General features: G+C 57.4%; 1 protein-coding gene across 4 annotated transcripts in view; it reads left to right on the top strand.

The window, feature by feature from the left end:
- Nucleotides 1–12647, top strand: part of ZFYVE28 (zinc finger FYVE-type containing 28) — a gene marked incomplete at its 5' end in the record, with an annotated part of 106648 nt that overhangs the window by 52737 nt on the left and 41264 nt on the right. For all 4 annotated transcript variants that reach the window (XM_080797346.1, XM_080797345.1, XM_080797343.1 and 1 more), the window contains 4 exons: nt 29–169; nt 8477–8614; nt 10409–10611; nt 12190–12279. In XM_080797346.1, coding sequence (XP_080653472.1) covers nt 29–169; nt 8477–8614; nt 10409–10611; nt 12190–12279 — 572 coding nt within the window. The remainder of the gene's footprint in view (nt 1–28; nt 170–8476; nt 8615–10408; nt 10612–12189; nt 12280–12647) is intronic.

Raw genomic sequence — 12647 nt, 5'->3', positions numbered from 1 at the left:
TTGATGCCCAGGCCGCTGTCCCCCACAGAGGTCGGACCCGCAGCTGCTCGCCCAGTTCTACTATGCGGACGAGGAGCTGAACCAGGTGGCCGCCGAGCTGGACAGTCTGGATGGGCGGAAGGACCCCCAGCGGTGCACGCTGCTTGTCAGCCAGTTCCGCTCCTGCCAGGTGAGTGCACCTGGGGCCACAGGGCCCGTTGCAGGGGGACCGAGGCTTTGTCACGGGCTCACGCGCACAGTGAGCACACGTCAGGGTGGCCTGGGGGAGGTGCCAGGCAACCCTGGGTCCAGCTGCACCCGAGCTGTGTGGAGAGCCAGGTGATGAGCGCAGCTGGCACAGGGCGCCTCGAAGGCAGATATCGGGGAGGCGGGATGAGCGGGAGCCAGCAGGGTCTCAGCCGGGGTGCTGCTAGCACAGGACCGGGCCGGGTGGTGGGGGTCCCATGTAGAGATGGGGTTTGGGGTCTCGGGGGTTGCACGGTTCAGCGCCAGCCCTGGAAATGATGCTAGACATGTCTTCCCGGTTGAGCCTATGACCAGTGTGAGAGCCTAAGGCGTGATGTGGTTTTGTCAAGGGACAGTCAAGGCCTTTCACAAAGTTCCGGAACATCTTGGTGTATTCTGCCCACAATTGTGGCTGGATTCTCTCTGGCCTGGGAGAGGAACTGGGGTTGTGCTTTCCAGATCGCAAGGAGCACGGGATGCCATGGGGAGGGAGGCCGCAGAAGCCAGCACCCCACAGCCAGCTGTGGGAGTCAGACAGGGATTTTGGTGGGAGGAGCAGGTCCTAGCTGGCCCTAGGATGACCAGGAGGCCCTCCTCTCTTCTGGGGGAGTGGAGGGGCCAGAAGGGCCTCTGGACTTGCCGGGCCATCGATGCTCTCCCTTTCCCACCAGAGGATCTCATTCCTTGTGCTTGCAACACACCGACCTTGCAGCTGGAAGACCTCCTTCCAGCATCCCCACCTGCTCCCCTGCCTGTGCTCCCCACCCCTGCCTATGCCTCTACCTGTGCCCCTGCCTGTGCTCCCCAATCCTGCCTGTGCCCCCAACTGTGCCCCTGCTTGCCCCTACCTGTGCCCCCCACCCCTCCCTTCCCCTGCCTGTACCCTTGCCTTCCCAGCCCCCCACCCCATGCCCCTGCCTGCGCCCCGCCTGCGCCTGCCCCCACCGCAGTTCTGTGCCCCCTGCCAGTTCACTGGACTGGCCAGTTCACAGGCTGATGTAATTGCAGGTTATGCAAACTGGATGCTTTGCGGAGCCTCAACTGGGCACAAACCGGAGAGGAAAACTGCTCTGGAATTAGGCGTGGACAAGGCAACTCTAAGGGGGTCGAGAAACAAGTCCCAAAAAGCTAGAAGGATCTTGCACAAGCGTCTTTAATTTCTCACTGCTCTCTTAACACTCCTGTGTCAGGGTCCCGGGACCAGCCCAGATCCGCTGACTCCCTAGGAGGACACAGGGGACGTAGCAGGTAGTTGTGCTCACGGCTGGGGGTTTATCCCGATGAACACAGACGAGGCAAAATCAGCGAAGGAAACAGGTACAGGGTGGGGGGCTTTGGGAGACCAAGTGCAGAGGAAACAGGCGCCAGCTGCCAGCATCCTCTCCTGGGGAGTCAGGTGGGACACGCTTTGTTCCCAGCAGCGCCAGCGCCATGTGACAACACGTGTGGGGTCCCGTCTCCTGGGGAAGCTCATGAGAGACGTGGAGCAGGGCTCTCGCCCAGGCTGGTCCCACAGCCCCCTCTCCCTGGCTCGGCCCCAACTGCAGACCTCCAGGAGAAAGGGGTGTCGGGCCGACTGCAGTGTGGGTGTGGACGGAACGGGTAGCCTGGAAGGCCCCCACAGGCCAGGAGCCCAGATCCCTGCTCAGGGCCGGCGCTGCACGGGCCTCTCGGAGGAGAGCACGGGCCTGCGGTGGAGCCCCGGACACAGGACAGGACAGTCAGAAATCGTGGCCGCGCGTGCCGGGCCATGGAGAGCGGAGTCAGCAGGGATGCCGTCCTGTATGTGCTACAACTTTATAAACACTCTTCACAGTAATATATTTGTTTTACTGGCCCCTTCCGGGCTATGGGCTATGTAAGGGCTCCTGGCTAGTGAATTTCTACAAAGCTTGGGCATCTCAGTTGGAAAGTGTCTCCATTTCTAACGTTTGTCTTGAAACAACACATTTTGTCATTTCTGCTTCTGACGCCTGCTCCACATTCTATTCCCATGGCGATGCTGAGTTGTTCCTGTGATTGCGCGTTCATTCATTCATTCCTTCATTCAATAGCAGTCACTTGAAGACTGTCTGCCTCTGTGCAGAGGGTGGGCAGTGCCCCAGAAGTGAGGTGGGCGTGGAGAGGGCAGGCCTCTGGGATCCCTGTAATCTAGGGTGCTGTTCGTACACGGCCCGTGTGCCGTTGTCGCGTGGAGTCTGGGGACCTGCAGTTAATATGCGGAGCTCTGACAGGTCAGAGGCACTGTCATCCCAAGCAGGTTACTGAGGCCAGATTTAGGGGCCCCAGGCCCCTGACGTGCTGGGCACCTGTGAGTCTGTCTCAGGCAGCATGTGGCCGCCACTGCCAAGCACTGGGAGGCCTCGACTTTCTGAGCTTCGGGGCTGGTGGCTCAGCACTGCCAGTGAACCTCTCCTTGTCCCACTGTTGGCTGTGACCCTGGCCTTGGTGACAGATCCCTGAGTCTCCTAGTCTGAGTGTCTGGGGGCATCTCGGGGCCCCATCAGCCCAAGTACAGCCCTTGGCTGGGCCTGGGGCGTCTGTGTGGAGCTTGCTTGGAGGCTCAGTCTTCCAGGGCCCCTGGAGGGGTCCGCGTGCAGGTCTCTGGCTGGCTCCCATTCTGTCCTGTCCGAGGCAGCACTCCTGGCTTGAGGGTGGGGCTACACTCGGGGAGCCCAGTCCTTCTGGCCTGAGAGCTTCGTCTTCCTCAGGGCATGGGGGAGGGTCTCCACAATGGTCCTCTGGGTGATGGCCTCACCTCTTAATTCCTGCTGGGAAGTCTGATTCCTCTCACCAGTGAGTCTTGGGGGCTTCATGCACCCCAAGTCCTTGGGGTGTAGTATGTCAAACCTTTCTGCCCCATAACGGGTCTTTTAGGTAGAGTCTCCAAGCAAGTGCCAGGTACAGAATAGATGCTCAAAGAACAGGAGCCTCCTTTTCTCTTCTCACAAGAGCGATGCTGTGAGAAGCACGTGGGCTGGGTTTATAAGGAGCAGCAGGAACCGGCTCTCTGTGGGTGACATGCAAGGCAAGGGGGGGGCGAGGAAGTGAGGGGCTGGGAGTTGGTGAGGTGGAGAAGGCCCGGGACACGCACAGCCATCCCACCTCGCTGGCTCTAATCTTAGAAGGAGTCAGAGTCCTTCATTTTCACCTAAATGACCTTTTATTTGTGAAGATTGTGAACTGGGGCATAGTGATTGTGCAGGTGGATTTCTGATGACATTTGCATGTCTGTGTTCTTTTTGGCTTTAGAAGCCATAAGGGGTTAGAAATTGCAGCTCAGTAGGATGAAATGAATCCTGGATTGTTGTGATGGGCTGAATTGTGTCCTCCCCAAATTCACACATTCAGGTCCTAACCCCAATCTTTAAAGACATAATTAAGGTAAAATGAGGTCAGTAGCATGGGTCCTGATCCCGTCTGACCAGTGTCATTGTAAGAAGAGGAGATTAGGTCACAGAATGCAGAGGGACAATCATGTGAGGATGGGGGAGAGGACCGTCTACAAGCCCAGGAGGGCGACCTCAGAGGGAACCCGCCCACTTGCACCTGGGTCTCTCAACTCACCCACCTCCACCAGCTGCTTGGAACCAACCTACCTACACCTGGGTTTCAGAACCCCGCCCACCCACACCTGCATCTCATCTCGGAACCACCCACCTATACCTGCGCCACTGAACCCAGCGACCTGCACCAGGGTCTCGGACTCCCGGACCTGTGAGGAATACACTTGGAACTGCCAAGTGTGGTGCTGTTATGGTGGCCCCAGGCACGAGTGCAGCGAGATTTGGATATCGTGGTGCAGTTGGGCTGAATTTGCCCTGGGTGGGATTCCGGCATCATCATAGACCTGTTTTTCCTAAGCCATACCGTAACTTTTGCCATCAAGGGAGTATAATTGCAGATGTTTCAGTAAAGAATGTTAAATGGCAAAATGTGCTGATCTTGTGCCCAAGTGTAGCTAGTTGGGTCATGGTGGTCATGGAGGTGCCTTGCTGCAGGTCTGTGATGTGAACGGGGCCGCACCTGGCAAGGGACACCCTCAAACTTCCCTGTGCTGGAAGGGACCGGTACCCACCGTGGCAAAAGGGGGTTCTTGGGGAGAGAAGGGTCCCTGGTGTGCCCTGACTACACATTCCAGCGTCCTGTCTGGTGTGTGCTACATCTGGGGGCTGGTGTGACTACAAGTCTGCATTTGGGGTCCCAAGAGCTGTGCCCAGGAGGGACTGAGGCCAGGGGAGCCCAGGGGCTGGTGACTTCTTGCCAAGGCAGGGAGAGCTCCTCGCAACTCTTGAATTTTTTTTTTTAAGATTTTATTTATTTGGCAGAGAGAGAGACAGAGACAGAGACAGAGATCACAAGTAGGCAGAGAGGCAGTCAGAGAGAGAGGGGAAGCAGGCTCCCTGCTGAGCACAGAGCCCGATGTGGGTCTTGATCCCAGGACTCTGAGATCATGACCTGAGCCGAAGGCAGAGGCCTTAACCCACTGAGCCACCCCGGCACCCCAGCTCTTGAATTCTTTGAATTGTTTCCATATTGACTTTTGAGAGTTCTTTATTATGGACACCAAGCTTCATCTGTTTATGATTTACATTATTTTCTCCCAGTCTGTGGCTTGTCTTTTCATTCTCTGCCTAGTTTTTTGAGGACATAAGTTTTAGATTTTGATGAAGTCCAGTTTACCCATTTTTCCCTTTGTAGGTCATGCTTTTGGTGTCCTGTCCAAGAATCTTGGTCATCAGATCAAGAACCCAAGGTCATCAGATTGTCCCTTGTGTTTTCCTTTAGAAGTTCTGTAGTTTCAGGCTTTACATCGAGGTCTGTGATGCATGGTGACTTACTGTCAGTATATAGTGTGAGGACTGGACACACGTTTTTGTGGGTTTTTTTACAAATGAATTTTCTGTTGTTCTAGTATCATGTGTTGAGAAGACTATATTCTTTCTCCACTGAAAAGTGTTATTGCACCTTTGGGAAAATCAGGTCTCCACATGAGTGGGGGTCTATATTTGGGCTCTCTGTTCTGTCCCCTCGATCTGTCTTCAGGCCAGTACCATGCTGTCTCGATCACAGCAGCTCTATCCTGTGTCTTAGAATCCTGTGGTGTCAGATCTCCAGCGTTTCTATTTCAAAGGTGTCGTGACTGTTCTAAGTTCTTTGCCTTTCTGTATGGAATTTAGAAACTGCTAGTAGAGGTCTATAAAAAAGCCCGCTGAGCAGGAGTGCACTGAGTCTGTAGATCAATACTGGGGAAAGCATGCAGTTTTCCCCACTCAGCAAGGTACTAGCTGTCACAGGCTTTTCCCAGACATGTGCTGTCGGGCGGAGTGGGGATCCTTGGATTCATGGCTACTCAGGGCTGGAAAGACGGAACTCTGCTGCCTTCTGACGCACACTCTTCCAGTGAGAGAGCTGGGGTCACCCTTATCTTTGTTCTGCGTGGGTAGCGTCTTTTTGTCTTACTACTTGTAAGGCCTTTTAAAATTTGTTTCTATCCATTTCATCATGCTGCGATTTGGTATAATTTTCTTCGTGTTTCTTGCCCTTTGGGTTCATTGATCTTCTTGGACCTTGTGTTTATAGTTGTCATTAAATTGGACAAAAACTGGCCATAATTCCTTCAAATCTTTTTCCCATCCCACTCCTTCTCTTGGGTCTTGCATGATATGTCTGACATCCCGAAGTCTCATTTCTTTCTCGGGCTCATTGGAGAGTTTCAGTTACTTCGTGTTCAAGTTTATTGTTCTTTTCTTCTGAAATGTCTGATCTGGGTTGAATCTTATCCGGTGTGTTTTTTTTTCAGCTCAGATATTGTAATTTTCATTTCAAGATCAGCTTGGGTCCTTTTTATGTCTTCACGGTCTCACCTAACTTTTGGAACACATGGGAGTCACATGTAAGGGCCATCTCCATGTCCCCCGATGGCCATTGTGCCATCTGCCTCAGCTAGGCTTGATTTTTCTTTTTATCATGTGTCATATTTTCTTAATTTTTTGCAAGCCTGGTGTTGTTTTTTTTTTAATTGAATGCCTAATGTTGTGAATCTGGTCCTTCTGGGAGTTGAATATTTTTGTATTCCTATAAGTCTCTTTGACCTTAGTTTTGTAATACAGTTTGGTTATTTATGAATGGTCTGGTCCTCTTGGATCCTGTTTTTTAAGATGTTAGGTGGGGTCAGAGCTGAGTTCAGTCTGGGGCTAACCACCCTCCCCATGGAGGCAACACACTTTGGGTGTTCTGCCCAGCACCCTGTGAATGGTGCTCCAAGCTCTGGCCACGCACGGCTCCTGTATGGCGCCTGCACCTCCTTCCTGGTCTTGCCGGCCTGTGTCCGTCCCCACTCTGGGGTCTGCAGGGTTTCCTCTGGATAGCTCTCTCTCCTCTCGATTCTAACTATCCCGATCACCCAGACGCTCAGCTCTTCTCTTCAGTGAGGGCGTTTGCTGGGTCCCGCTGAGGTACCCTCTCTCCGGACCGGGACCTGAAGGGTCACTCTGGGCCATGAGCCACCTGGTCACAGCTCTCACCTTGCCTATTTCTCTTCCCTTGGGGCCACTTGTCTGTGTGATGACCAGTGTCTTAAGAACCACTGTCTTATTTTCCCCACAACTGTGGTCATCGATTTGGTTCCTGTTGCTCTGCATTGGCTGGAATCAGAGGTCCCCGCAGATGTTTGCTGGGCACTGGGGACCTGACGGAAAAGAGGAGCCCTGCCCTTGCCCTTGGGCGCTGGTGTCCTGGCAGACCAGGCAGAATGCACAGTAGATGGAAGCGTCACATGGGAGGTCAGAGCCCTGGCTCTTCCTGGGAGCTGATATTGACTGGGTGCTCCCAGCTTTGAGGGTGCTGACTGTTCATTAGTTTGTTGAATCACAAGAAAGGGGCCTTTCTGCCCAGAAAGCGTTTTAAAAAGAACTCATGGTACTACCGCTTGATGCTGGTTGAATTTTATTCTGATTTTTTGTGTTGTCAGAGCTCAGGGCGCTGACGTTTTACATTAGAAATGTCATGCTTCCCACTTGTGGGGACTGTTTGTATCTGCTTCCTAACAGAAATGAAAGTCGAGCCTCAGAGGGCAGAAAGGAGATATAAAATCTCTAAGGGCGAGAGCGTCAGCTAGAGCCATCTTTCTGGAAAGTCATTTGCTGGGCTGTAACCTGAGCCCATAACTGTATGCGCACTCTTGACTCTTGGAAACGCATGGATCCTAAGGAAGTCACTGACCACGCCAACATCACACAGCGCAGCCGTGACCATGATGCCGGCACTACTTCTGGCAGTGGAGATTTAGAGATGCCAACCGTGGCCGGCAGACTGGGAAATGGCTGCCGCTGGGTGTTACAGACCAGAGCTCATGCCCGCCTGACAGCCTGGGGACTGGGAATCGTGGTGTCCTTTTCTGGGCTGCCTGGAGGACCAGAGAAGTTAGGCAGCCTGTCCCTGGTCACACAGCTATGAGGGGAGGAGTCTCCACCGCCAGAAGGCAGGGAGCACCTCTTCCTTGCCGGCTCACTGATCTGCTGGTTCCAGAGGAGTCGAGGTATTGCAGCCTAGATGGAGTCAGGCCGGCTGTGCTGGGCCTGCTCCATCTACGCAGGAGTAAACCGATGTCCAGAGAGGGTAGCGGCTTTGCCTGGCCTGACTGCGGAGGCTCCTGTGGTCGCTGTGCTGGGCGAGGCCCTTGTCCTCACACAGGGCGGGTCTGGAGCACTGTGTGGCAGGTCTGAGAAGGCCAGTTTTGCTGCTGGTACTGTTCCCTGACAGTAGCGGGTCTTGTCTGTGCTGTGACCACGCCCAGGATGACGGGGTGCCTGATGTCAACAGAAGCAGGACAGCCAGCCGGCAGTGTGCCCGCCCACCGAGCCACGCTGCTCCTCGTGCTCTGTTGTAAGAGGGCCACATGCAGGTGTTCAGAGAGCTGTCCAGGGACAGTCCTCATGGCCCGGGCTGCAGGGAGCCTGGCTATGGGTCGGAAGCCGCGCATGGGCTCCGTGAGTGTGAGCAGCGGGACCAGGCAGGCAGGGGGACCTGGATGTTTATTCTCGATGCTCCTGGAGCATTTGAACGTTGTGTAGCCGTCACAGAGCGAGCAGGGGTGTGTTACCGTATCAGCCTCGTAAGCTTCAAGAACAGCATTGTGCCCTGTCTGTGTCTCGTATTTTCCAAGCAGCCCGACAGCCACCGGCGGCAGCGTGTCTCAGCCCAGTCTCTCCAATTCTGTTTCAGGACAGTCTCTCCGATTCTGTTTCAGGACAATGTGTTAAACATCATTAACCAGATCATGGACGTGTGCATTCCCCAGGACCGGGCCCCGCGGGATTTCTGCGTCAAGTTCCCTGAGGAAATCCGGCACGACAACCTGGCGGGCCAGCTGTGGTTCGGTGCCGAGGTAGTGGGCAGCGCCTGGATCTAGGGTTGCAGTGTGGGGCTCTGTGCAGCTACCCTGTGTGTGCACCTGCAGCGGTTAGGGACCTGGGGTCGCCCCTGCAAGGGGTCAGAACCCACTGCTGGGGATTACTGATGGTGCGTTCTGAGCCTAGGAGGACTACTTTGAGGGTCTGGGAAAGCCCTGAGACTGCTCCCCAGATCTACACATGCGAACACAGACATGAAGCTTCATGACCAATTTCTGGGAGGTTCTTGGGCCCCCAGATGTGAGGGCCCACAGGGGTTCTAGTGTCGGGAGCAGAACCTCCCTAGCCCACTGTTGGGGGACATCCTTGCCCACGGGGCTGGGAGCTGCACTCAAGGCCTGGTTGGAGCCGCCCCTCACCCACCCCTCAGACCTCTGTCCTTGTCTCCCATTGGGGGGACTGCAGCCTGAGAGGAGGGTGGCTGCCCTGTGGGACAGGACCCGTCTTGTCCCAGTCATTGCCCGTGCCCCTACCTTGCCACCCCTCTCTGGGCCATGCTGAGGTTTGCAGCCTGATGCCGGTGAGTCCCTGGGATGCAGCATCTTCCTCTGGCACTGCCTGGCCTTGGGCCCCCTGCCCCCTGCCCCACTGCTCTGACCCGCTGGGTGGGAGGCATGCTCTGATTGGTGTGGCGGGTCCCAGGCAGGCTGTCCTGCTGCCTGGTCTCGGTGGGTAGAGTGGGCCCCAGGGACAGGGACAGCTATGTGGCCTGGATATGAGCCAGGCCCCATGCCCAGGGACACTCAGGGTGCCGTCTCCCCAATGCGGGCTGGCCCCGGGGCCAGCCAGCTCCACACGCACCTCCGGGGTGGGGTGGGAAATCAGTGATGCTGAGCTCTGCCCCCAGGAAAGTGCTTCTTGCCCTGGCTCGTCTCTGGGTCACTGCTGACGGGGTTTGCGGTTGACTGGTGCAGGCCTGAGGCGGGCAAGGGGCCCCACATCACCATAGCCCCACATGGGGATTGCATGGCCACCCCTCAGCTGGGACCTGGGTCTGATAAGCACCCGTGTCCCTGGACATGTGGAACACGCTGGGGTGATGCACACAGCCCGCTTGGCCTGTGGTCTGCCCCTCCACCCGGTATAGGCGTGGGTGGGTCTGTGGGCACAGAGGGACCCTCTGTATTGCCCAGCAGCTGGGAGTCCCGCACTGATGAGTCTCAGCTCAGCGGAAGGTCTGAACATTTGTGGAAGTGAGGTGTCTTTACTTGCTAGGAAGGTCAGTGGTCTCAGGGAGCATGGTTAGCCCCAAGGGCCTCGTGCCTGAAGTGCTGCCCCGAACCTGGTGTTGGGGCGCCCCTGGGCACCCAGCTATGGGCTGGGTGGGAGGACACAGACGTCACAGGACTGGGCCCCGAGCATGAAACCCCACACCCCAGAGTCCTGCTCAGGCTTCCTCTCCCTCTTGATCCGTGTGCAGCCCCTCACAGGGGACGGCGTACTTGTCAGCATGGTCTTGTTGGGGTCTGGGTTTGGTAGAGACCAGGAGGGACCAGGTGCAGCATCTCGAGGTGCTTGTCTCAGAGTGTGAGGTGAGGGTATTCCCAGGAGAGGAGCCTTAGGGAGGGGTCTTGGGGATGACGGTGCACCCCAGCCTGTGCCCGCTGCCCTGCCTCCCTGTCCCACCGTCCTCAGGGCTGGCCATTAGAGTGCCTGCTCTCTGCAGATTGGAGGGGGGATCCCAGCCAGTGGGACTCCAGGGGCCCCCCTGGAACCAGTGCTGATGCCTGTCCCCCCGGGCCTCTCTGGACCCACGTTGTCACCCACAGTGCCTGGCCGCTGGCTCCATCATCATGAACCGTGAGCTGGAGAGCATGGCCATGCGCCCTCTGGCCAAGGAGCTGACCCGCAGCCTGGAGGACGTGCGGGGCGCCCTCCGAGACCAGGCGCTGCGCGACCTCCACACCTACACGGAGAAGATGCGGGAGGCGCTGAGACACTTTGATGTCCTGTTTGCCGAGTTCGAGCTGAGGTGACTCTGAGGCCTTTGCCTCCTGTGTCTGGGGGGACATCAGCCCCACCGCACCAGTCACGATGTTTCCCATGGAACGGATGCGTGGAGTGGGGAACCGGGGTGGGTTCAGGGCCAGTGGTCCGTGTAGTGAGCCCTGGACCCACGAAGCAGGGGTGTGGGGGTCAGGCTGGTTGACCTTTCCAGGGGTCCAGCCCACCCCCTCTGCCTCTCCCCGATGCACCCCAGCATGAAAGAGCCGGGAGGCGCCTGCCTGTAGCAGTCACCGGGAGTGGACATGCCAGCCTCCACCTGTGCCGCCGCCCGATGCTCTGCTGCTCCCCTCCCACCTCGCCTCCTGCCTCACCTCCCGCTTCGCTTCCCGCCTGCTTCCTGCCTCTGACCTCCTGCCTCTGGCTCTCACCTCTGCCTCCTGCCTCGCCTCCTGTCCGTGCCTGGGCTCACCGTGTGGGGCTTGGTGGTCGCAAGCTGCCCCCTTCACCCCATCTGTACATCCGCCCCTGCACAAACACCCCAGGCATCACCTCCTCTCCCCTCCATGTGCTCAGACCCGGGACACAGTGGAGCAAGGGAGGGGTGGCCATGGCTCCTGGACGTGGGGATTTCAGCTCCCTGGTGTGAGGGCAAGGGCACCTCCCCAGGTTTGGATTGCACGACACCCTCCATCACCCCCCCCACCAGTGCCCTACCCATGTCCTCCCGCCTGCTGCTGTCCCCAGCCTGGGGAGCCAAGGCAGAGCCCTCCCCACTCTCCAGCCAGTGCCTCCCTCCACCCCCGACCCCCGCCAGGCTGCACTCATCTGCTCCTTCCCTGGAGGACACAAGCAGGATCTGGGGGCCTCCTCACACCCAGGACTGGGGGGCAGGCACGCCACCAGCTCCCACAGATGCGGAGACGCTCGCGGTTAGGTGTGAAAAAGTGGGACCCCAAATCCCCGTCCATGGAGGTCCTAGTTAGCACAAATTGTCCATCGCGTAAGCCAACAAGTGAAAGACAGTGCCCTCCAGGAGGCAGGAGCACAGACTGTGGTTTTCCTTCTGTATCCTTTTCTGGCTTCCCCAGGTCCCAGAGAAACTTTTATAACAGGAGAAAATTGGGGCTGGGAAGTTAGGAGCAAAGAGAAGTGTCCTTACCTGGGGAGGGGTGGGACAAGGTGTCTCTTGCCCAGGAGGCCCCTGTGCCCCACCCAGTGTGACCACCCCCACCCTGCGGTCTTCACCCACCTGCACGTGCATCCATCCACTCGCACACTCACGAAGGCCGGCACCCAGTCAGCGACATCACAAAGCAGGCAGTGCCAGGCCCAGGGCATGCAGAGCCCAGGACGGGGAGGGCCATGGTTTCAGGTGGGACAAGGCCAGGGTTGAGGGGGACCAGGTGGGGCAGGGCGGGGGGTGCAGGAGGTGCTGGACTAGGCCCCACCCTGGAGGAGGCTTGATTTCAGACACAAATGGTCAGGCCTCACGCCGGAAGCTGCTCACCTCTGAGGCATGTTTGGCTTTCATCTGAGATGCCGTTCTTTTTGGGGGGACGCTTGGGTGGTGGGGCAGCGCTCACCTCCCTGGCTGTGTCTGCAGCTATGTCTCAGCCATGGTGCCTGTGAAGTCCCCCAGGGAGTACTACGTGCAGCAGGAGGTCATCGTGCTGTTCTGCGAGACTGTGGAGAGGTGAGGCCACCCCTGACCGCCACAGGGCTCTGCTCCTCCCTGGGGTAGCTGCAGGGACAGGGACACCTCCAGCCTCCTTCCCCCTCCAAGTCCACCTTCCCCTGGCAAGCGCACCTACAGTCTCCTTCCTCAGCTGCGCCATCCCTTCCTCTGGGCCCTGAGGGCTCTCCTGCCAGGGACTTCCCTGGTAGAGCCCTGGAGCAGCCCCACAAGGCAGCACAGAGAGCTGGACGCCTCACCTCCTTGCCTTCCTCACCTCTACACCTCTGTACCCTCCACACCTCCATCCCTTCCTAACCTCCACACCTCCTCAACTCCCCACCTCCTCACAGCCTCACCTCCACACCTCCTCACTGCCTCACCTCCAC

Source organism: Martes martes (genome assembly GCF_963455335.1).
Source record: "Martes martes genome assembly, chromosome: 2".
NCBI lineage: Eukaryota > Metazoa > Chordata > Mammalia > Carnivora > Mustelidae > Martes > Martes martes.
Note: the sequence above shows the minus strand (reverse complement) of the source record. Positions and strands in the feature narration are given on the sequence as shown.